This window comes from Cyprinodon variegatus, unplaced genomic scaffold, assembly GCF_000732505.1.
Source record: "Cyprinodon variegatus isolate N-32 unplaced genomic scaffold, C_variegatus-1.0 Scaffold429, whole genome shotgun sequence".
NCBI lineage: Eukaryota > Metazoa > Chordata > Actinopteri > Cyprinodontiformes > Cyprinodontidae > Cyprinodon > Cyprinodon variegatus.
The window spans coordinates 245143-271485 of NW_015150882.1; the positions used below are offsets into that span (position 1 = coordinate 245143).

General features: G+C 37.7%; 2 protein-coding genes across 4 annotated transcripts in view; one reads left to right on the forward strand and one right to left on the reverse strand.

Moving 5' to 3' along the window:
- The first annotated feature begins 656 nt into the window (after positions 1–656).
- On the forward strand, positions 657–19386 carry LOC107093500 (calpain-5-like). Of its 3 annotated transcripts, none has more exons than XM_015388599.1 (13): positions 657–1098; positions 3652–3840; positions 5558–5689; positions 6167–6375; positions 8751–8943; positions 9038–9228; positions 10654–10731; positions 10813–11008; positions 11104–11226; positions 14662–14864; positions 15269–15387; positions 15484–15620; positions 18519–19386. In XM_015388599.1, exons 2-13 carry the CDS (start codon positions 3676–3678, stop codon positions 18699–18701), a joined length of 1929 nt encoding a protein of 642 aa, XP_015244085.1. In that variant the 5' UTR covers positions 657–1098; positions 3652–3675; the 3' UTR covers positions 18702–19386. The 3 variants fall into 3 exon arrangements, with proteins under 3 accessions (XP_015244085.1, XP_015244084.1, XP_015244086.1); XM_015388598.1 differs by having other exon boundaries at positions 660–1102; XM_015388600.1 differs by lacking the exon at positions 657–1098 and adding an exon at positions 1755–1891.
- Positions 19387–19609: 223 nt separating this feature from the next.
- LOC107093501 (serine/threonine-protein kinase PAK 3) overlaps positions 19610–26343 on the reverse strand; it is a 51515-nt gene continuing 44781 nt past the window's right edge. The window contains exons 14-15 of the mRNA XM_015388601.1: positions 26028–26165; positions 19610–23787 (exon numbers count right to left, since the gene is read on the reverse strand). Of these exons, the coding sequence (XP_015244087.1) occupies positions 23698–23787; positions 26028–26165 (228 nt within the window). The 3' untranslated portion in view covers positions 19610–23697. The remainder of the gene's footprint in view (positions 23788–26027; positions 26166–26343) is intronic.

The window sequence follows — 26343 nt, forward strand, 5'->3', positions numbered from 1 at the left end:
TTTCAGTACTAGAGTAAGGATCTGTATATTAACGCATTAATTGTCTCAACACATTACCCGACCCTCCTTTGTTAAAGAAAAGCAACTGATTTATTTTCGTTTTTTCAAAATCATATTTGGTGTTTCAGGTGTGCCCAGCTAACAGGTTCATAATGTCCTTCATTCGTCATCCCTCTGTGTGAGTAACAGAGTCTTTGAGCAGGAAACATTTTCTCAAAGCAGCAGAGTTCTTGATAACCACCTCGTTTTCCCTGAAATGTGCTCTGCAGGATACACTGCAGCTTTTGTTTAGGTCATCTGGTAAAGAGTTTTCTCCTTGAGGTCTGATCAGGACTTCCAGCACTATCACAGGAAAGTCTTTCATTATACCATACTGTACATTGTGAGTAACTCCTTCCTGTCTTCAATGTAATGTTCTCTTTAAGTTCTACTCATGATAAAAGTCTTCACTCCCCTCTTTAGCAGTTTAGGCCTCCTATATCCTGCTTTGACTCCCATAATAATCGTTGGCCCTTTAAAAAAAAAAAGCAGGCCTCTTTAAAGCTGGAATTAGTCTGAAGATCTCAGTCAGGGTGAGGGGAGTCACAGTGCACCCTCTATAGTGGAGCAAAGACCACTGGGTTCCTGCCTGTTTCTCTCTTTCCCACAGTCTACTGACACTGTGTGGATGCAGCTTACTGTAGTTCTGTTTAGTCACTGAAAGAGCAGATTCAGTGCAGACAGAAATCCACATGAAACTCATCTGTATGACCAATCTTTTACCTTAAATTAGAGTTTTGAGTGCCGTTAAACTAGACGAACAGGTTTGTGCTTGTTTCAGCTGAAGGGGATTCGAAGGTGTTTGGTTTCAGTCTCCCCTTCCTCCAATACATCAGCCTTTTTTGCATGACACGTCCTGCAGCGTGGAGCTGGTCTGGCCAGTTTTTGGTCCATGTTTTTGGAAACTCCTCAGAGCAGCAGAGAAAGAAAGCATTAGGTGTGGCAGACAGCTGTTTTCTGCTGTGGCTCCTGAAACTGTAAGCGTGGACTGAATATTAAGCACCTGACTAGAGGGATGTTTGAATGAATCTGGGATCACACCAGGAAAAAGACTTTTCAGTAGGTAAGTGCTGTTTTGGATTAATTTATGTTCTTGTTTTGTCACTTGCTTCACTTCGCCTTAACCCCCTAAGGACTGAGCCATCAAATTATTGTCAGAAAATGTTCATATTTTTGAATATGGTCTTCATTTAACATGCTGACAAATGACAAAAAAATGTAACACAAATTTGTACATAATTATGCATTTCCATACATTAATAATTTTATTTTAGTTTAATAGATGTGTTTGATTGTATACCTGAAAAAGACTGATGAAAACTCATTGATTCTGACCATAAAAAGCAAAGTTTGTGGTTGTCTGATACTTTTTTATATAGTTTTATCATTTCTTTTCCTCTCCGATAAACAATCCCCATGTTGGTGCATGTACAGTTCATGCCAGTAAAGCCGCAAATTTCAGTTGCTGTCACCTGTAACAGCCTAATGAAATGTTAATGTACATTCCTGGGACATATTTCAACATGTGTCGTTTTAATATTCCAATAAAGAAAGAAAATTTGTGCATACTGAACTAAAAATAGTGTATCTCAGCTCATTTATAAGAAACTGCTGATTAATAATGACTAATCAGTTAGTAAGGCAGCTCAGCGTTCAGGTATGCAGGTAAAATGTGAGCGTGGTGCCTACAGAGTCGAGTCTACAGGAGTAAACAGGCTGGGGTGGGGCAGAGAGAAGTGTGGATATAGGCCACTGTTATGGGAGGGTGAGTCAGAGACAGGCAGGTACACGACCAGGAAACTTCCTTATTATGAAGCAGAGAATGAGCGTCTGATCTGCAGCTATTACAGAGGTACTGTACTCTCAGCAGTAATCTGCTTTTTCTTCACTCATATCTGCTTCTAAAAATGCTCAAACTTCTATTACTTGGTAATAACTGCCTTAATCACTATGATTTATGTCCACCTATTGTAAGTCAGGTGATTTTCCTCATATCTGCTGTTTGCTGCTTCCTCCCACTCACTCTAATTCAGGCTGTTGTTTGATTCTTGGGAATGACTGAAGCATTAGGATTCTTATCAAGATGATTACTTTGGTGAGGGCTGTGTAAACAGAGCGGTCAGTCTAGGAGAAAAACTATTTTAAGAGTTCCTCTCTGGAGAGTAAAGCTGTTTCAGTCACCATGACTTCTGGTATAGCTACAGATTATTTGTTCCCCTTGAATCAAAAAACAAAACCGGAATCAGATTGAGAAAAAGTCTCAAAAGCGAGCCTGATGTTCTTTAAAGGTTGAAAGTTCAGTTTTGAACCAAATCAATTGAGAATACCGTTTCGTTTAGAATACAGTTGTTTCGTAATTCAGACTTTCCATAAAACGCTAGAATGTTTACAGAGGTGCTGTTCTGCTGGAGCCTTAACTGAACCACTGCAAATGCAGAAGCTGGCAGACGTTTACACTGATCCTCATGTGTGGGAATTTCCACAATGTTCATTTTGGGATTTTAGTAAGGTTTTTAAACTGTTAGCTTTTCAGGTTGGATTTCCTATGGAATGGAAAACCTAAACGGATATCAGGAACCATATTTGAATGAAATTAATGTGTGTAAACATAGAGACCAGATTTTTTCCACATGAAACTTTTATTAGTCAGTTAGAGGCTTTGTGGATTATTCTCACTATTCAATAACTCTGAATTGTGCTGTTAATCTCTAATGTTTTGGTATTCCTCCATACCTCTTAATTTTAGCAAATAAAGTTCAACATTCTGATGTGAGGGCTCTTCAAAATCTGACAAAATCTCAAATTATCCTGTTGTCATAATTTGGTATTCTTCTAATTTGAGATTACTCAAAAAAACAAAAAACAAAACAAACAAATGATACTTGTCTTTCTTATTCCAAAGATCTTTCACTTGCACTGAGAGTAAAATGGACCCCACATTATAATGCCACCACCACCATGCTTGACACTAGCAGGGTTCTAGGGCTTAAAAGACATTACTTGACTACTCCAAGAATTTGTTTATATTCAAATTAAATCTTATAACTTATATATTGTAAGTTAATAATTAACAATAACAGAGTGTCCTACAGTTATTAACATCTACAACAAAGTAACCCTAGAAGTTACTACAGTTACTCTAACATTTGAATCCCTTATTTTGACAATAATCCATGTGTTTGAGAAATTTATAATCATCAACAAATACTACCGTTGGATCATGGTAGCATTCTAGTCTTACATTGTTTTTCTTTTTAAAGTGAAAAAAACTAAATTGGGCTGTAAGAAAACTATAAACACAGAGATCCTGTTTCTTTCTATACTGTTTACTTTGGTTCAGCTATGCTAAGTGTTGTTATTCAAAACCAAAACTGTAACGTCTAGTTAATATTACTCTCTTTAACACTTTCAATCTTTTTAGCACTTGGAAAAAAAATGTTCCAAAATCATAGATAACATTTTTTTTTCTGACTTTACCATTTGATAAGGGAACTTCATGGGGGAGTTCAAGATCATGAGTTAGTGTGATGCAATGCAGTAACCCCCCCAACACCAAATAATTTCTTATTCGACTCATATTGAGACCAAAATCCTCTTCTATCTCATCTGCAGCCTTGAGGCTTCAGCATCTCCACCATGTTCTCCTCCGTTGTGCCTTACAAGAATCAGCACTATTCCCACCTGAAGAAGCACCACATCCAGACCAAGACATTGTTTGAAGATCCGGAGTTCCCAGCCACCAATTCATCTCTGTTTTACAGCAAACCGCCTCCTGGATATGTGGAGTGGAAACGACCAGGGGTGAGTCAGTTTATTGTTCTCCACTAATATTTCCCTTTTTTTAATTTTTTTATTAAAGGTTCCTTTTTTGTGGTCTTAACCAAAAAGGTTGAATCTCCTCTGATGAGACTGCAGCACGTCTCCTAATTTCAACGGAAGAAGAAGCTCATAGGAATTTGTTTTTTTGCTTGCAAGTTACTTAAAGGGTTAATTTTAAAATCTATGTGTGACATTGAATCCTTTACCTAATCAAGATTCTGACTACATCACTGATCTGTTAATGGTTTAATACATGGTACAAATATGGCCACCTCAAGTCGTTGGGTACTGTCTCATTATGGTCCAACATAAAGATAGTCCATATTTTCTCTGACTCAATTTCCCATAGTTCTCAGGTCTTGAATGCTTTTAATCAACAATCTGCAAATATAGAGGGCAGAAAAGAAAAAGTTATTCCCTTATATAGAGCAGATAACAGACAGGAATCTACACACTGCAGGTCAGTTTCCTTAATTTCCCAGTTCTTAAAGATAATAGATCACCAAGGTTTGACAACTTCTTTGAAAATACAGTATTTGGACATTCAATATGGTCTTAGAAATCTAGATCATGGGTCTGCACCTTTCCCAACCAAAGAACCATTTTGCCCTGAGTCCAGTGAAGTAAAGGTAATTTGGAGCAACGAAATATGATATGAACACAACATACTATTTTTCTAAAATAGGAAATCTGTAGCCATCTTTAACAACTAATAGTAGTATTTTTAGCTTTTCAAATAAGGGAACTCTAAATATGATTCATACAACTAAGGCATGGATTTCTTCTATGGGGTAGAATTTGATACCAACTGAAGAAATTCATTTAAGTTGGATCTATATTGTCTTTTAGAGTGTTGGGCAACAGCGGTAAACAGGCCATTATGTTTTGTTTCCTATTTGTAGTAACTGTGTTTTATATGAATTATCAATCACTTTAAATTAGTAATGTATTTAGGCAGTAACATCATGCCAAAAAAAAGGTGAGTTTCAGGACGCATTGGAAAGCATGGCTGCTACAGGATCCAAAAACATGAACACTGGTTTTTGTCACTGGTTGGAGACCATTTAGAAAGAAAGAAAGAAAGAAAGAAAGAAAGAAAGAAAGAAAGAAAGAAAGAAAGAAAGAAAGAAAGAAAGAAAGAAAGAAAGAAAGAAAGACAAATCTTATCTAGAGTCCGCCTTTGACTGGATCTTGATCATCGTACAATAAAAAGTCAACATCCTCGTATTTGTTCTCAAAGAGGTAAAATAAACTCGATCCTGATCCAAACAATCTGTGGCTTTACGTTTTGTTTCCCTTAAAGCCCTGAGACATTATAACATTTCCTGCTATGCACATGATCATGTCTCTTCCTCTACCGTGCTTTATAGTTATGGCAGTCAAAAAGTCTGGCTGTCATCTCAGCTAACCAGAACACACATCTTCAGTGTTCAGATTTAAACCATGTAGTTTAAGGTATCACATTTTTTTTGTGATGACAAATGGCAGTAAAATCCATCCAGTAATAACCATTGTTGGAATGTCAGTGAAATTAGAAACGGTTCCTGGGTAAGGATATTTCTCAATTTGCTGATTTAAAAGGTGTCGCAAAGTTGTGCTCATCCACATCTACTGTTTATTAAAGGTGTAAATGATGCATTTCTAACTTAAAATCACCACCTTCGAATAAAGACAAATTCTCTCTTTTTTTTTTTTTCAGGAAATATCTGAAACACCACACCTGTTCGTAGAGGGCATCAGCTCCCATGACTTGAACCAGGGCGTTGTAGGAAACTGCTGGTTTGTTGCTGCCTGCTCTTGTCTGGCTTTAAAACCAGACCTTTGGAAGAGGGTGAGTTTAACTTCAAACTGTCCCTTCTAGCTCCTCAGATGCCTAAATCAGAATGTTGTAGTTAATCAAACATTTAAGGGTTGGCTTACTAAAACTGAAACTAAATGAAACTGATGCTCTTTCATAATTCTACACACACACAATAAACAAAACATGAATGTCGTCCAGCCATCAATACATTTTTTTCTCATAACTAAAATACCAAAGATTCTTAGTAAATGATAAATGCATTTATGTATCGCCGCAGGAATGAATTGAGGAAACTATGGATGATTACGTAAAACAACAATGCAGCTGATTCAGTTGCATTGCTTTGAAATTCATAAACAAAACCTCCCTTGTAAAAATCCAGCTATGTATGCATGCGATGACTGAATGTTTCCTAATCCGATATTCAGCCTGTTTACTACCAACAGATTTACAGGTTTGTTCGGTTGGAGTTTTGCTAATTGCTGTATTGTGTTCGCATGTTTCCAGGTAATTCCTGACTGGAAAGAGCAGGAGTGGGACTCAAAGCACCCAGAGAACTATGCTGGGATCTTCCACTTCCAGTTCTGGATCTTCGGGGAGTGGGTAGACGTGGTGGTAGACGACCGGCTGCCAACGATCAACGGAGAGCTCATCTACTGTCACTCAAAACAGAACAATGAGTTCTGGAGCGCTCTGCTGGAGAAGGCCTACGCCAAGTCAGTAAACCAAAATCTGTTCCACAAGACAACAGCTTATACATTCATTAAATATGTCATTAGATTTATTAAACGGTACACTGAAGATCTCTGATAATCCCAACCTTTGACGTTATTAGATTTATTACTTTTTAAAAATGTTACTTTTAAAGCTGCTTTAACTAGTAAACCATAACAGCAGGCTTACCTGGAAATTAAATAAGACGTGATACATACTGTAGGAAGCCATTTTGAGTCAATGTGGTATTCACTTAAACATTTATATTAGGGATTGATCAATACAGGTTTGTTTCTTTGTCATTAATTATCAATTTTTTTATATCAACTATACCCCAATATGTGCCGCCAAGATTTTTGGACCAATTCTTGGGAGATGACATTGCCTTTCTGTCTTCCATTTACATGATAAAGATGACACATTGATAGGAAATATTTTTTATCTACCGGTAATAAAAAAAAAGCATTAACAAATCATGCAAAACATTAACAATTAACCATACATGTGCTTTACTTGATCTCAGGGCACGGCTGCTGAATGCAGTAATGAATTGGCCACTGCATGCGCATATCGGCTGATACTGATACAAGAAGAAATGCTCATACTGGCAAACAATATCGACCAGTAGATGTATCAGCCTCTCTTAATGATAGCAGTCATTAATTCCAGACATGCCTCTTAGAGTGTTTGTGAAAAATGGTCACAAAGGGTGAAACCTGCACAAAAGTCAAAAATCCTTATGGTTGTTTATTAATAGCAACAGATATCCAAACCTTATGCTGCCTTCATATTAGCTCAAGGATGTTGTTTTAAGACTCCTGCAATGGGTTGGCACTGCAGAACGATGGTGACACCATATGGCATCAAGAGTTTGATACAAAGGCTAAAGCATGTCGCCACTGGACTGTGAGCTTTGGAGATCTGCTGGAGTCAATATTATAGCTCTATCCTCTGTTTAGCAATTGCATTGACAGGTCTGCAGGTGTTGCCAGGAAAATGGCACTTATCTGACTGCAACTTGACAGATATACCATTTGATGCAGAGAATGTTACTGTGTTGTATAAGAGCTTTAGTATAGGATGAACTGGAGCAGAGACTGTGAACCAGACGTTCTTCTCACAACAGTGTCTGACTTTACAAATACACTTTTGGGAGAACAGTTAGAAAGTCTCATAAAATATCTTATGGTTGTTGAAAGTTTCCCAATAAGAGCTAAAGCTGTGGCAGATGTAAAAGATGAAGCAATAACTGAATATCTAAACCTCATAGACTTACAATGAGATGACACAATAAAGGTTGTATATTTGCCAGTGGCAATTTATTATTGTATAATAGGGAGGCTAAACCTCCCTTGTAAATTTCATAAAATTATTGGTAAAATATGCATTGTCAAACTTCCTAAATGTAGTAATGAAACTGCATTAAATATGTGCTAAAATGTGCCTGATTTCATTAGTAGGCTGCAAATTAATCAGCTGTTTATTACTCGAACTCCCCTCTATTCTGGAGCCGCAGGACTCTTTTCAATCAGTTAGTCTCTATGACAAATCTCTGTTGAGGTCTGAGTCTCCCTCTATTGAGGTACACAACAGGAAAATAGAGCCCTGATTGGATAAAACACCAAAATACGTCACTTCGATTAAGGCTAAACCTCTTAGGTGGTTTATGGAGCAGAGGCGGATCATAAAGCCGGCTGCTCAACGCCGATTGGCAATCATTTGAAGGATTTTTGACTTACAGTGGTCAGACAACAGTGTTTTTTCTCATGAGTCGAGAGGAAAAAGTGATGATTTAGGTAGATCGGTCGTCTAGTGCTGAAATGTTGACATGATTTCTGGAGTTTATTATTTCAGAGAGCTTCACAACATCTATTTCCATCCATTGTGGTGATGAGTTTTATGTGTTTCAACATTTGTTGATGCAATATGTCATGTTTGGGTTTAATTAACGCCAACGAGTAGTCCCTGTTTCGGAGAGCAAAAGTAGCATCTGATATGTGCAGATATATAAAGTAAATCCAAAATGGCTTTATGAAGATAATAGTCATCTAAAAACAACAATAACTGCATTTATAGCAACCATGAAAACACTGAAATAGATAAATAATTCTGCAGTAAAGAAGAAAAAGGTATGCAGCATTTATTTTATTTTTTTTACAAATTTCAATGAAAACTAAGACATTATTTTTTCAAAGCTTTTGTATCATCACCAAAGGTAGTAATGGTCTTATGTGTGAGTGTTTTCTTCAGTTTCAATGAAGAATTTTATCAAACAACTGTTTCTATTTCTCTGTGTTTTCTAATACAACAGGAATATTTTAGGCTGTCAAATCATTTTACAGCCTTATAACTTTTTAATTTTCTGCCCTGCTTCCAGGCTCTCTGGCTGCTACCAGTCCCTGGAGGGGGGGAACACCGGGGACGCTGTAGTGGACTTCAGTGGAGCTGTGTCCGAATCCATCAGCCTGGAGACAGAGCAGTTCTACAATGATCAGAACAAACAAGATGCATTTTTTGAAGATCTTCTCAAGGTTTGGGATCGTGGAGGAATCATCAGCTCCTCCATCAAGGTGAGTCATCAGCTGCTCCTTCCAGTTTGCTCCGTTTTACACCCCCCACCTAACAAATCTGTTATTATCAAATATTTTCTTTGAAATCTTATAGGCAGAGTCGCATGAAATTGAGATGAAGATGCAAAACGGGCTAGTGAAAGGCCACGCGTACTCAGTAACCGCAGTGAAGCAAGTGCGTTTGGGTCATGGGCTGATTGCCTATTTCAAGAATGAAACCATTCCTCTCATCCGCTTGAGGAACCCCTGGGGCAAAACTGAGTGGAAAGGAGCATGGAGTGACAGGTCAGTTGGGAAAAGCGATAAAATAGACACTAAAAACACAACCGACATAACTGCCTCTTACTATATCATTTAGAAAAAATTTAAGACAAGACTAGAAAGGTTTATCCTAATTATTTTGTTAAACATGACTTAAGCTTAATTATTGTCTGAAAACATTTCTACAGTTTCAAATTCAAATATACATGATTGATAAATTATTATGTTAAAGATTAATTGAAACCATAATTCTATTAACATTTAGTCCTATGATCAATATCTAAAATAAATCCACTTAAATAAAGTGATAAAAATGATAAAAAGCAAAGTATTTAAAAGAAAATCTAGCCTACATCTATACGAATATTGATCGCAATGACAAAACCAAAGTTAAAAGTAATTTGTTAGGATATTACCATTATCATCATGATGTTTTAGACCATACAAATCTGACAAATCCAAATATCTGATCCTCATTTAATCTCAGAATAAATAAAGATCTTCTTTAAAGGCTTTAAGGTAGACTCCAACTCAAATCCTTGAGGACTGATGTCCTGCTACTTAGATCAGCTGCCATGAGCATTTAAATCACTGGTTAAATAACCTCAGCAGCAGAAGCAGCAGCCAGATCTCTGCTAATCAGCTCATATCAGATTCAGGTGTGCTGAAGCAGAGCTCGAAGAACTTTATTAGATTCCTCTAAAATGCAGAAGTCCGAATACCATCTTTACAATGCACCATGGTGGCGGCGTCATTCTCTGAGGTTTATAATGTGCTGGTGGACAGATCAAACTACTGGGATGACAACCCTGAACATACAACTGGAGCTTCAATAGAATGTTTATGATCAAGGTATATTCATCAGAATGGCCTAGTCAAAGTCCAAGCCTAAATCTACTTCAGAATTGATATTCACAGACCCTCTCCATCCAATCTATCTGGTCTGTTATGATATTATGAGTCAACATTTTAATTTTCACTTTTGAAAACCTGTTTGAGACAAACTCAAAAAGATTTATTTCCAGAAAAAAAGTTTGTTTAACTCAGAGGGTGTCTGCCCTAAATATGCTACAGACTTTTAAAGATTATCTTGTAAATAAAGAAGGTAAAGGTAAAGGTTAAATAAAACAAATTTTACATGAAGGACCTATTTTTGTATTCTTGTGATAAAGTTTTAACAAAACTACTCAGCCTTTAATATGTGAACATCAGAACAAAAAATCCTGCATTACCAGTAGTTTTACCCGCTGGAATGAGTTACTAAGTAACTGTAATGGTAACAGTAACTAAGGTTTGTTAGGCCTTTTATTAATGTTGATATTGTGAAGACTGTGCATCATTTTCCTGGTGCTGTCTGTTAAAGAGTGTTTGTTTAAAGATGTGAGCTTTCTGTGTATCTTTTGAAATCCTCCTGGTAAATAACGCTGTAATGGCCCTGCTTGTTGTTAGCTCTCCAGAATGGGACAAAGTCGGTGACACAGAAAGAAGCAACCTCGGCATCACAGTGGAGGACGATGGAGAGTTCTGGTGAGGCTCTGATCACACTGCATCCATTCGGTTTGACTTCTAATTGTTTAAATTTAATGCAGTGTCTGTCTGGATCCACAGGATGTCATTCGTAGACTGGTGCAAGTTCTTCACCGATGCAGATGTTTGCCGTCTTATCAACACCTCAGTGATTAGCATCCATAAGACCTGGAATGAGGTGGTGCACTTTGGAAGCTGGACCCAAAACAGAGATCCCATGCTGAACCGCTGTGGCGGCTGTGCTAACAACAGGCAGACGTTTCTGCAGAACCCACAGGTTTTGAAAACCTCATAACCCCCCCACACACACACAGATACACATCTCCTCTTTAATGCATACTGACATGTTTTCACCCCCCTTTTCTTTTATAGTATTTGTTTGATATTACCAAGGAATCAGATGAGGTCCTAGTCTCCTTGCAGCAGAAGGACATGAAGATCCACAGAAGACATGGTCAAGGAGAAAATCTAACCATTGGCTTCAGCATCTTAAAGGTAACTTTCACTTTAGTGCTGTAAAAAAAAAAAAGGCCTTCAAATTTTAGTGAGTTAAATACGGTTCCATGCAGCCTGCAGCTGTTTTATTCATGTGTTTGGGGACTGATTGTTTACTTGTTTACTTGGAATCTAGTGTGCTGCTTTACAGATCATGCCATCAGCAGGGTGGTCATCAGGCATCATTTGCTATGCTTTTGCTAACATTTTGACCCTCATTTTAGCAAAAATCTGACAAAAAACTGGGTATGATGGTCTATCTTGGTTGAACTCTTGCAATAAATTGAAGAAAAGGGCATGAATTAGACACAAAGTGAGAAACAGTGATAAAGTAAAAGAGATTCACTTTTTTTATTGAAATTTTTCTATAGATTTTGAATTTTTTTTGTGATATGTAAAAACTCATGATGACCTCCAAAGTGTATATCCTTAGTTCTATTTTTCACCCATGGAGGCCGTCATTTTGCCCACCTGTGCACTGCATGATGGGTTGATGACGTGGTTAGATCTAACTGAACTGGACCCTACAGAGTAAAAACATTACTAATTTTACTGGATTTGTTACTTGTTTTTTATTACATTATGTTTGACTCGTGTAACATCAGATAATAATACACTGCACCACTGCCTCAAAGTTTTCAAACATATCTGTTAAAACAAACAAATGCGATCAGCTTGTGATCTACTCTTTACTAACCTATAATAGAGCCAATACTGTTAATAGAATCTAACATGAAATCAAGAGCAAATAAGTAGAAAATGAATGACTATTTAAAGTGGCAGTGAATAAACTTTCAGTCGTCGTAACACATCGTTCCAATATATCTGATAAAATGTTTTGACTCTAGCTCTCCATTAGGATTATCATCCCCAAACACCAACTTCTTCATCTAACTCTCCCCTCTTCTTCCATTTGATCCTCCTTATCTTCATTACCTCCTCTGATTTCTACATTATCATACATTTTAATGAGCTCCAGTTTAAACTGATAAAGTTTCACTGTAACTCGTCTGTTTTGGATGCATGGAACTAGAGCTAAAGGTCCAAGTCATTTACTCAGAATGCATTGCAGCATACACAATATGGCAATATTTTATTTAAACTAAACAGGTTAAAGTATATTTATTGTATCAACATCCAAAATAAATATTTCTCAGATAAAGTCAGTTTTTATCGTGGAACCCTTTAAAACAACTCTGTTATGTGTGATCTCAGGATTTGTTGTACGAACCTTCACATGTATACTAAATCTTGTGGATATGGTGTTTTGTCTAAAGATCCTCTAAGGGTAAAAGAATTGAGTTTGTCTTCAGGCATTTTCCCCTTCAATAAACAACTGATGGTCAAGTCTCTAATGTGATCTGATTAAACACATGCCTTTTCAGCCAGAGGTTGAACACATTCTTTAATAATTGTTTCAGGCTGAGTGGCCCCAGTGGAGCCATGCACTTTAATCATGATTTTCTTCCCTCAGCAGAGGCTCCAGACAGCTCTGATACTTTAGTTTCAGTTTGGTGTGTTGTGCAGAGATTATTTATATCTCATGTGAACGTTTACTCTGGTAAATACCAGAAGAGCAAATAATTAGCTTTCATCTTACATATAACACAGAATTGTATTTAACCCACAACCTCTATAAAATCTGAGAAGCTATGACAGAAATATTGAGCAAAGATAATTATCTGCTGAGATTATGTATATTTCTCTGTAAAGATAAACTTCCTAAAGACTTTTTCTGGCCACCTTTTTATGCATCAGCTTAAAAATCAGGCGGTGTGTCAATATCCATCTGAATTTATGGCACATTTCCCCACAGGGTGTTTAATGTCAGAGATCTGGCTAATTTCAGACACACCACAGATATGGTTATCTCTCTGCCAGAAAGAGGTGCTGCTGAATGTGACATGAAGAGGCTGTGATGCACAAAAGAATAGCTGTGTGTACATATGTTCTGTTAAACGCCGGCAGGCAGTGATGGATACTTTCTTTTGATATAATATTGTCAGTGATTTTTAATTTCTCATCAAACAAAAGGAGATTCAGCTTTACTTCTGTCGATTATGTTCAAGGACCCTTTTCTAGTTGACATTTTAAAACACATCTGACCCCCTGCTTGTAGTATAGTGCTGTCTGGTTTAGTTGTAATGTATCACTCTGCCACAAGGAGGCATAGTCATACAAGCATAATGTATAATAAATCTCTAAACAAAGCAATTACCACCTATTAACTGAAAAAAATAAGGGAATCAAAATGCAGGTTTAGTTAAAGTACTAAATTCTTCTTTCACATTTTTATTTTAAAGTTAAGTGCTCTTAATTTGTGTTAGTCAATGAACAAAGGTTAGTGAAGAGAGAAATAAAATGTCTAATTAACTGGATATTAGCATTTATCAATCGAAATATCTTCTAAAACTACTTGTTAGTCAAAGTCACTATTACATTTAAATATTTCATTGTGCAATTTACCATTTAAAGGCTAATTTAGTATTTAAATCATGTATTAGATATGTTGATATTATATATGCTTATCGTACATTTATTTATTTCATGGGTTATTCACATTAATACGTTTCATGATCTATTTTGGCCCTACATATACCTCAGGCACCACATCACAATAATATTGAAAATCATCTCAAGACCCCCTGGGGGAAAAATACATGATTTAATTAATTAAGGCACACCACCCATGTCTAAAGGGAGCCCAGATTATCACCCTGCCACCACCATGTCTGACTGTGGGTATAATGTTTGTTTTCTAAGATGTTTTGTTAGCTTCCAAACAAAAGGCTTTTGTTTCTTCGTTCCAGAGAATATTAACCCTTAAAATGTAGGGATGATCCTGGTGAATATTGGGCGTTTGTGTTCTGTTAACCAGAAATCTGAACACAGACCCTAAAAGGAGGCATGCTGGGTCTGCAGTGCTTTGGATACTATTCCTAGTTTTTATATTACCTCCTGGATGAATCCTTGATACACTCTCAAGGTAATATTGGTATGGTGATTAGTCATCAGAAGGGTTTGGGCTTTCCCATCTTTTCTCCTTCTATAAACAAGGGATCGATGGAGTACCAAAGCCTTAGAAATGGCTTTTTGTTTCTCATCTAGACTGGAAGTGATCTCTCCTTTTGTATTTATCCAACTTTATATTGTGACAAAGAACCTGCCAGGCAATTGTATTTTTGCAACATGACCAGGTTTGCTTAGACAGTGTCATTCCCTCAATAAAATAAATAAACTACTTTCCGTATCTACTCAAGTCATTTTAGCATGATTTTGAACAGGATCAGAAGGCCAGAAACCTTGAGGAAAGAGTAAGACAAAAACCTGAAAGATAAGAATTGTTTCTAAACATTTGCACCGTGTTTAACCAAAATTCACAGTATAGATCTCCCAGTTGCATTGACAAGCGTACAATCGGATATGACTTCACAGGTGGAGCTGAACAGGAAGTATCGGCTGCACGACATCCTGACACAACAGGTTCTGCATACCTCCACCTACATCAATGCTCGGACAGTGTTTATGAGATGTGTGCTGCCTCAGGGCCGATATGTCATCATCCCCACCACCTTTATGCCTGCCGTACCTGGCGACTACATGCTGCGAATCTTCACAGACCTAGACTCTGGCTGCCGGTATGTTGTGTGACATTTCCTCTTTGTTTGATCGTTTACTTTAGACACCTGAGGGGAATTAAACTATTTTAAAAAGCTCATTGAGGAGTCAAACTGATTGATTATAGTTAAAATAATAATTCAGATATTTGGCAAAGGGAATGGAAATATTCCCATTAAATCTTCTGCATTGAGCTTTTCCTGGCCTTAGATCATGTTTTGACTTGTGTTATTTGTATTTCCCTGTTCTTTATTTTGGCAACTCCAACTCAAGTATCATGGGATCTATTTGGTCTGAAACATGTATCAGTCAGACTAGCTGGCACACAGAGCCGGTGTTGTGTCTATGAAACATAACTTTCCCATCTTTCAGTGTTCTTGTTCTAAATGTTAAGAAACATGAACCCTGTTTTCTACTCTCACAGGGAGCTAGTGAAGGACCAGCCAAAGGTTAACTGCTGGAGTCCGATCGTTGGATATCCTGCTGTTGTTTCCCATATCTATGTGAAAGGAGCTGAGATCCAGAGTGAAGACCAGGCAGATAGTAGGAGGATTTTTTTTTCTAAAACGTGTAAACTTGGTCTGCATATTTATAATTTACTGAGATAAATCTAAATGCATATCACACTTTACTGTTCAGGTTTAGACCCATATGTGATCATTTCCTGCGAGGGTCAAAATGTGAAGTCTACCGTCATCAAGGACACTTTGAAACCGGAATTTGATGTCAGTGGTATTTTCTACAGGAAGAAGGTCAGAAAGCCCATCACAGTGGAGGTAGGTTTGAGGATTTACTCTCCAGGCTTTAAGATGGTTTTCAATCATTTATCCTAAAGTTTTCAAAGCATTTTGCTTCATCACTGTTGTGGATGTTGTCATTTTGCACAGCTTTGTTTTTTTTTTTTTTTAGAATAGTTCATTATTGCTCTGCTGGGGCAGAGTGAAATAAATAAAAAAAATATGTTCTGATTCTGAATAGATTCTCACTTAAAGATCAAATCATATAATCAAAGATTATTATTATACTTTTTTTTTTACTATATTATTTGCTGTTAAATGTTGACATAATAAAAGTAAGAATATGTTACATGACTATAGAGTCATGCAATTCAGGCGAAGAAAGGTTTTTAACAGTAGCAATCTCCAATTTTAGACCAGAACAGAACGGATCAGAAATAAACTTTTCTAATCCTTTAGAATTAGAATCAAATTGATTCTTGAAATTTGATTTGTAGATACCCAGCCTAGCTATATTCTTAAGGACATTACATAAAACATGCAAATTAACATAAGTATGCAAAGTAAATTTTTTTTAAATTCAAACCAATTTTAAAAGCTGTCAAGATTTTAGCATTTTCGCCTCTTTGTGACTTTTTTTTAGCCTCGGAAAATGGAAAACCTGGATTACTTATTAAATCCATTAGATATAAAAACAGAAAATGCAATTCAGTTTATTTATATACCGGTAGTGCCAGTTTTACAACACATGTCATCTCAAGGCACTTTGCAGTTCACCAGATCATATAGTCATCGACTCATTGACTCAAAGGGTATCCCTCACACTAAGCATGCTTGTAGCGAGAGTGGAGAGGAAAAACTCCCTTTTAACAGGAAGAAACCTCCAGCAGAACCAGGCTCAGTGTGAGCAGCCATTTGTAGAGGCTGACTGGAGTTCAAGGAGACAGAAGCAGACATAGAAAAAGAAGCAGCGATACCAAAGGCAACTGTAAAGGTTGTCCCCGTCCAGAAAAACAAACAGCCAGGCAGACGAGTTCCGAGCCAGCTCCAATATCAGAGGATGAAGAGAGCACATCCAGCCAGTCACAGTCAGAGAAACAGGACTACACTGAAAACCGGGCCGATCTCTAACATCTATAAACAAAGTTGTTGATGGAAGCAATGCAGGTGATATTTCTCTCCAGGATGGTGTCACAGCCAAACAGGAACAGATCAGATGATGCTACTATGAGAAACAGCAGAAAGACCATAAGATTAGATATTAAACTAACAAATTCTACAGAGAAGGAGAATATACAGTAGAATGAAGCAGAATGATAAATAAGGGTTCCCTATGTCCTCTAGCATACCAAGCCTATAGCAGCATAACTATAGAGATGCTCAAGATAACCTGAGCCACTCTAACTACAAGCTTCATCAAAAAGGAAAGTTTTAGGCCTACCCTTAAGAGTAGACAGGGTGTCTGGACTAAAACTGGTAGTTGGTTCCACAGGAGAGGAGCCTGATAACTAAAAAGATCAGAAGAATATTAGCTTTCCAGTTTTTGCCCCATTTTAGTTTAGTCCTATTTTTCTTTATGAGTTACATGTTTGAACAGCTCTATATAGAGTCATCATCACTATATAAAAAAGTTCCCTACATCAAACCAAAGAAAACAATTTAAATTATGGAGTTTACAGTCTATAATCTTATTTAGCACATCTTGGTAGAAGTTACTTTGGCTAGCATAGCGCTGCTAACTCTTTGAAAATGCATAAGGGACAATTCATGGCCAGGCATTATCTTCCACTCTACTGCCATTAAAAATATGTTTTTGATAACTTTTTTTCTGTGCCTAATCTTAACAAAAATTTACAAAAAGCTGGTAAAATACTACAGTTTCTAATATAGACAAGGCGGTAAACAGGATCAAGGGCGTAAACAGATCCAACATGCTGTACTTTGCCTTCCTGTTATTTGCTGTAGCTTTTGCTCTCTCCATCTTGCGGCCTGAGTACACCGATAGGCATGTCTCATCATTTCACAGGCGTACATCTTCATGTGACTTCATATCTGTAATAACTTACAAAGTTAGGTGAAGTTAGTAAACCTAGCTACATCAAGCTAGCCAGTAACATAAATATGGCTCAGTAGCCTTACCTCAATAATGGCCATCAAAATTTAGGTTAATCTCTGTATTAGGAGCCTTATACTTCAGTAATAAACTAATTCAGCTAACATATTCATACATGCGCTACGTGTTTAGAGGTTCTGTGGTAAAGGGAGGAGGGGGAATTGAACATGGGAAGCCTCTATTATAAAATAGAATTTCATGTTTTCCTGATTAATAATATGTCATCCAGATAAATCAGTCTGTCTATATAATAGATAATTTAGAGCGGAGGTCTTCAACAGGGGGTCCACAACCCCTAGGGGGTCTGCAGAGGTACTGCATGGGGGTCAAAAAAGTTTTGGTTGATTTTTTTTTTATTCCCCCCTGCAATTTTTTTCCAATAATTGAAATGTCTTTAAATACACATTAACATGAATTTAACACACTGTGATCAACATATAAATAGAGGCAGAAGATTAGCCAGGGACACGCAGGAGCTCTTTCAAGCGGGGCACCGTTTCATTCACAACACCTGTCCCATCAACCAGGAATAAGAATCAGAAATACTTTAATAATCCCAGGGGGAAATTACTTTTTTTTTTTACATGACTTCTTCTGTAATAAAGTGACAATAGGACCAGTTTGATATAACACTATTTCATACTATATATATAATTAGGGAGTCCCCACTCCATCTCGCCATCAGTTTGGGGGTCCTTGGCCTGGAAAATGTTGAAGACCGCTTATTTAGAGGGTTTTCTGTTCTGAAAAAACAAATTCTTAAAACATTGTAAAACCAAGAGGAAACTCCATCTGGTTCTGACTGGTCTTTTCTTCTCTTTAAGGTGTGGAGCAGCAAACTTGGGATGGACAAATTCTTGGGCCAAGTGGTTCTGTCCGGGTTGATCAATGACAATTCTAACCCTCAGCGGCTACAGCTGAAGAAGAGCGGCGATAAGAAAGCAGACAATATGCCCGGCAACATCTCTTTGAGGATCGTCACAACGAACCAGCTGGCTGCCATTTAACAAGCCAGGGCCTTCATCAGCCTTTCTAACTTAACTTGGTGTGAAAAAGGAGCTCCAGCACCGTCCATTCTTAGAGTTTAAAATTTTTATTTTAAGAAGGTCAAGAGGAGAAATAGGATGCTTCTGGGTTTTTCTTTGATTTCTTTTTTAAACATGTTTTCTTCGACTTATATTGTTATATACAAGTGTTTTTGGTATTAGTATTTTTTAATGAAAATATACTGTGAGTAGCATTGAAAGGTACCACTATGGATACTGTTGGTGACATTAAATCTTAAATAATCCCCCCCCCCCAGAAAAATCAACTGCTTTCTTTTTGTCCCCAATTAACAATCAGGTGTCATTTTGCCAAAATGAATATCATATTTAAAAAAAAAAAAATGCAGATAAGACAAATTACAAATAAACTTCTTCTCCAAGCTGTTTTTTTCTCCTCTTTTTATTTTCAGTCCAGTTCCCAAACTGCAATATTTTGTATTTTTACACTCAAGACACAGCCATGCACAATTCAAAGTTCAAAAAATCTATTGCTTCAACCACGGTTAAAAATAGCTTATCCAAAACCTCATTTTTCTCCCCCGATTCTCACTTATCCTCTTTTTTTCTTTTTTCCAAAGATGGGGGGGAAGGTCAGCCGAGGTACGCCGGATAGATTAGCAGTTTTACAAAGCTAAACAGTAATAAGAGTAATAATAATAATAAAGATGATAATTTAAAAAGTAACATTTTTTGTCTTTGTTCCATTCTCTTGATACACATTAATAGAGAAATTTTTCACACCACGTGTACAGGTTTACACATTCAGAAGATAGGAATGTACAGGAGAAACCACAGAAAATAGTGGGGTGGGAGTGGGGGGTGAGAGGGCACGTCAGTGGTGTCTCCTGTTCCAAAGTTCACCTTTGTGCTCATAGTTCGGACCCGTAGTTTGGAAGGCCAAAATGTCCCAGAGCTCGGGAAGCATCCCTACAGGCCGGATATCCTCCAGCGAGGAGGACGGCTGTGGTCGAGCTGACCAGACTGTGAGGGTCTGCACACAGAGAGCCCCCCTGAAAAACAGAGAGCTGGATCCGAGAGTGCAGTGACGCCGTGAGGGTTGAAACTCCTTTTCTTTTTTTCTTTTTTTTACCAGGGTGCAGAGCATTTATCAGTACCATATGAGTAACCTGAATATCTGTTAAAGTTACACAGTTTTGTAAAAAGGACGGGGGCAGGTGGGTGGGGGGACCTGTCATATTTACATACATACATATCCTAACACTCCAACCTACTTGTTTTAAGAGATAACAGTTTGTTTCACATGCATGGAATCTGCTGCGTCGCAACTCCTTCATCCTTTGTACAGTGGAGGTACAATGTTACTGAGCAGCTACCCTCCACCTCAAAGCTAAGGTGGAAAACAGGAGTCAGGCATCTTTTAGTGCAGACTGAGATAGGACCCCCCCCCCAGCATCATCCCACAAACAGACCCACTCACAGACAGGGAAGCTACGATTCCGGTATGAAATGTACTCACTCATGAACAATGATGAGTTGGACCGTTATTTAACAAGCTCCTGATATAATTCAGGCTGGATACTTGGGAGTATTTGTCGGTTTTCTGACACAGATCCAGATTTCGCCACAGTATTTAGATAGGATTGATATCATGGACCCAGAACATTCATTTTAGTCTGCTTTATCTATTTGGAAACAGGTTTTTTTTATGTGTATGTGGGATCTTTGTTCTTACACCCAGCATGCGTCATCTCCAACCATGTGAGTCATAAAACAAAAGGACAACCATGAAACCAACAAGTCTTGAGTAAATCATGATGATTTTAAATCAAAGATGTTTTAAAAAAAGATGTTTGCTGCTGGGGTGTTTTGCTCTCTGCTGTTTCAGAGCATTGTAAAAAAATGGATGGAATCATAAAGGGAGTAAATTAAAGTGGGTTTTACAACAATTGAATTTGGTTGGACAGTAGTTGACTTTTTAAAGGGTCTGTGCCAGGAGAGCAAATACTTAAAACGATCCATCAATTCTGCAAAGAAAAGTGGTGAAATATCCAGACAGAACTATAACAAAAAGCTTATTGGCTACAGCAAGTCTGTAGATCTCTGTAACTTACTACAGGGCAGTCTTACAATTATATCTGAGCAGATGTGCATGAGTTGGATTAAAAATATATCACAACTGATTTAAACTTTTGCAAACAATATCTATTGTTTGTGTTTGTATGATCCCACCACCCTGAAATTAGAACAGTTTAAATACTTGTAACCTAAAATTTAAACATTCACAACGAGAATGAAAATATGTGAGCTTCTCACGGCACTGAACAAAGGTGAAACGCCTGATGCAGCCAGTAAATATGATCCGATAACCTTTGCCATGCAACGAGGTTAAACTCTAAACCAGGAATGAAAGGAATGTTAAAGTAAAACTTCAGGATTGGATACAATCATGAGAAGGGTTCTTCTTAAGCAGCATCACTCTGAGAAATCCGCCACAGGTTTAAAAACTCACAGCAAAATCCAATGGCTTCATGAGAAATAAGTAAAAATATAAAAAGCATTGGACATAACTAACGGATGAGCAGAGAAGAAATGGGGAGCTTTCAATCATTTCATAGCCCTTGCGACTGATTCATGATTTCAAGCTTGTTTATGCAAACTATTTCATCAAAAAATACTAAAACCTACCGATTTTATTTTTCTTTAAACAAATTTTTCATGTTACAAGCAGAAACCTTGAAGTGTTTTATTGGGATTTCAGATGGCTAACAAAGAGTATGATTAGGAAGTGGACAAAAAAAAAATAAATAAATAAAATTGCTCTCAGCTGTTTTGTCCTTGAACATTGACTGAGATGGATCTTCACCTGCAACGCCTTCTGAACAGGGATTCACGATACATCGGTATAAAAATGATATCGGCCCATATTGGTTATTTTTAAGCAAATTGGTCCGATAAGTGAAATTGGGCCCATTATACCTGATATTTCTTTCCATGCAGCGGCTCTTTTTATTTAAGGATGGGATCAGTCATGTGACATTTATTTGGTCATCTTACAGTAATTGTGATGCAGCCGAGGATTGTGGGAGTTCAACTGAACTAAAGAATCAACGGCAGCGCTGTGGTCGGTCTTTCATGGTGTCCAAAGGATAGGGAAACATCTATGATATCTGTTATCAGCCATAATGGGAATATTACTACTGGATAATGATATTGGCCCAGATTTTCATATTGCTGCATCCCCACGTTTGGTGGCGCTTCATAATGGCAGACTTCCTTCTCCCATTGTGCCCCAGAGCAACTGTGGCTACCATATAGTTCACCGCCATCAGCGTGTAACTGACTGAAAGTAAAAGAGAAGCGCTTTGGAGTCATCTGATTCAAAAAGGCGCTTAATAAATAAAGGCAATTTACTATTTATTACATCTAAAAATCTCTCAAATGTGGCATGCATTTGTAATCATCCCTTCACTCCGATACCACTAAATAAAATCTAGTGCAAGGAATTGTTTCAGAAATCAACTATTAAGGAATTAGACTCCAACTACTAAGATAGAGAAATCCACCAAAACTGACTATATGAGCAAAAAAAGCATCACTCAGGTGAAGACAAAAGGGCCCTGGTAACTCTGGGGGAGCTGCAGAGATCCACTGCTCAGGTTGGAAAACGTGTTGGTAATGCAGTCTAAAAACGAGGCTTTTATGAAAGGGTGACAGGAAGAAAAAAAGCAATTTAAAGTTCTTTTTAAAGCTTACAAAAGGCCATGTAAGGTGGAAGAAGGAGCATCGGAAAACTATAACTATCCTTCTTCATCAACATGATGTGCCATGTGAGGCAGAGTGGTGGCAGCATAATGCTGTGGGATGGTTACAGCTAAAGTGGCAGATCGATGGAACTAAAAAAAAAACTGTCTGTGTGCAAATAAAGCCAAAATTATACATGATTTTTTTTTATACTTGGTAGTAATGTCCAAATAGAATAGAAAATGTTTGTATACAGTAGATAACATAAAAAAAATGTGGGAAAGTAAGCCTGCCTTGTGTCAACATGTCTGCATGGACACTTTTAATGAATGCAACAAAAAACCACCAGAGCTGAACATTTCTGATTGGTCCTTGAAACAATTGTGTGTGTCTGTCAAGATAAATGATGCCAACTTTATCTAATAAAGCAGGAATTTGTCACCAATTGCATTTATGTCCTTTGATTCTGAATGGAAAATGAGGTTTGGATTAAATCTTTTACAAGAACTGCAGAAATGGATTCAAAGCTCACATTAAAAAGAAGAAATTACTGATTTTTTTTTCCTGCCTCCATCCCCTCACTCGTTCACACACATTTACACATAAAACAGAGCAGAATTACGGCCCATCCAGAGGAGGCGATCTGCAGAGGGTTAGCGGTGTTTCTTCACAGAACCACGGTCATGCAGGCTCGTCCGGTCTGGTGCTCCTCCTTTTCATGGGCTGTTCAGCATTGAAATGCGCTCTCAATCCTGATCCAGGATGGGAGGAAATCACAAATTCTCGGTTCCACTGCTGTGTTCCTTTGTTTTTCTTTAGGAGAATAAGCACCCTTCCCTTTTTAGTTTTATCCAAACTATTATTATAATTTTTTTTGTTGTTTTGCTGTTCTGGGAGAGACTCATCCCAAAACGAGACGTTATGTGAACAGAAGTGCACGTTTTGTTTACACACACACACACACACACACACACACGCTCACATGTCTGACATACTTGTGATAGACTGCTCTACATGTACAGTGCCGGAGAAGTAAACAAGGAGGCTAGGTCTGTTTTCAGCGGCTTGGCCTGGAAAGCCAGATATCCGTCCTGAAGGCCTGGTGGACGGGCAGCGGGGGTGGTTGGGGGGAGGGTCTTCTGCCCTTGCTCTGTCCCTGTCAGTCACATAAATCCACCCCGTTCACCCCTGCTGTCATGAAGCAACGCATCACCGGCAGCGCTCCGGCCTGGGGCTCGGACAGGGAGCCCCACCCTCAGCGACTGCTGTTCTTTATGGCTTCCTTAGCAGCTACAATCAGAGGCGTCAGGCTGGAGAGGGGCTTCGCCAGCTTCAGGAAGGAATGCTGCAGAAACACAGATAAATAAGCATTTGTCATTAAAACTGCATGAATCTGGTTTTTGTTCCACCTTAAACCTAACTGTGTGCCAGAAGCATAAGTCTTACACTTTAAAGCTGGGGTAACCAATTAAAAATCAGCAGGGTCCGAATACGGAAAATCAACAACCAGCAAAGGTCCGGAGACATTTTTAAATATAATCCGTTACTTTAAACAGCATTTAACACTGAAATAAAATGCAGGTGTTTATGCATCCATGTTATACATTTAATTTTTAAAGAATATAAAAAAAAGAATGTTTTTCTTACTTTTTTATGGCTTAATAAGAGAAGTGGGCTTTACGCTGCCCTGCAAGGATTTAAACCTGGGTTTAAATGGAGACAAAGCCATTCTCAAGGTGCTCATTTTGAGCCTGGATCCATATTTATTTTTGATTATGTTCATGGTGGAGAATCCTGCTTCACAGCAGCAGGTTGAGCCAAACATACTCAGAATGTACAGGGTCAACTTTGAGCACCATTTCACTTTTCTTTCACCAGTTCACCGCAATTCTTCCAGCAGTCCACACTTTCTCAGCTCTCTTTTTCTTATTTTCTTCTCCTTCTTTCCCACGTTGCCACGGTTTGCCTGCTGTGTCTAAAAGTAGGCCAGATGGCTTTACCATACAAACAGGAGAAGCGGCGCAAGAGACGTTTAGACACTGTCGTTGGACAAAATGAGGTAATTTATAAATGTTTTAAAATCAGGTATGTTATGGATTAGCAAGCAGGTGGGTCCAGATCCGGATCTGAGGATATGTTTCTGCACATGTGCACTTTCAGGCATATATTTGTGGTGAGCTATGGTTTCAGCCAGTCATTGAAGCTCATTTTCCTCACCGCAGTCCTTTGAAAGTGGCAGAGGGTCGTAAGAGAAAATGTGTCTACAAAGTGTATGAGAAATAGAGAAAGCCTTAGAAGAGAAAAACAGAACCAGAGTGTTTCTGGGAGATTCTTTCACTTGTTGGCGTACACTGAAAGGACAGGTCTGGCTTCCCACTGATGCCTCGGTTGCAAAGTTTCTACTTGAAAAGCAAAGTTTGGCATTCTATTTGAAGAAATCTAGTTCATCATATTAAAACGAGGAGAAATAGGCTCGTTCATGCTCTCACACACGTTTTAGGCGTTCCCTCTTGGGAGCAGGTACAGGGTTGTGCATGAGCAATTTTTTTTAAAGTATAGAGGGCGAGTCTTCAAAAATGTGCAAAAAAACTAAACTATACCTTTAAGATTGAAGCATTTGTGTACGATAGTGTTGAGAGTAAACTCACCGCTGTTAAAAAAAATGTCCATAAATTTGTGACTTATTTACTTCATAGTTCTTCTGAAAAACAATGATTTATTAAAGAAAAAACTATAAAAATTAACATCTAGAAAACAGATGCAGCAACTAAAATCATATTAAAGCATCTTTTGGTTCAATTTCAGCTTTGGGAAATATGAACTATCTTTCCAGAAAAATGAGTAAATTTTAGAAACCGAAAATAAAGATCAACTGTTCTAGTTAGATTTACGTAACCTTTCCACATTTAAAGACAAATACATCAACAAGGAATCCAGCGGGAATATCATTGGAGTAGCAGTCATCTCCAACAAGTGAGCCTAGCTGTCATGTTATCACGCTGTAATCTTTGATTTTTTTCAAACATAATTCTTTCAAAAATAAATCATTTTTGCTTTGCATAAATTTTCAGGAAACTTCTGGAACTGTTGAAACCAAGCATGTTTTGGCATAAAATATGTTTCACACAGAAACAACACTGCACATCAATGGATGAAAACTAAGTCATGCTGTGGGGTTATTTTCCTTTGAAGAGGTTTTTTTGGCCTTAAACAATCAAGTATCTACCGTACTAGGAAGCTGGATAGGGGTCCTTTGTGTAAAGCATTATATTAAGTACACTTCCACAAAAAAAAAACACAGAAAAAACAAATAAAAGCGAACTAGTGTCCACAAATAATTTGGAATGATCCGAAGAAGACTGTGGATAGAAATATCTTCATAATCTATAGATCTTATTTTTGGAGTGCAGATTACTGATGCAAGGTGCGATACCCTGACAATTATCAAATACCGATTGCTAAAACTGATTTAAAAGGTGCATTAGTTAAGTTTTCCTTTCAGATAGTTTGTTATGCTTTATAAATACTTTTTAAGAGCCGTGTATAATGCTGGTGTGCTTGTAGAGGATCTTGTGGGATGTTTACCTGCAGCAGCTCCTTAGCAGAGCCTCTGCGGTCCACATCCATCTCCAGACAGCGGTTGAGGAAGTCCCGGAACACAGAGGAGAGCCTTTCAGGGTTCTGCAGTTCTGGAGTACCATTGGTTGCTATCAGGTAAAGTGCCTGCAGCCAAAGAATTGAAATAAAACATTTTTATCAGCAATTTCCTGTTTTATTTATATATATTTTATGCAATACCTTACATTCCTTTGGAATTTAATGGATATAAAATGTTAAATAGGTCTAATATCATAGATTTTCTTTTTTTAGGAGTACATTGTTTCTGCTAATTCATCTTCAC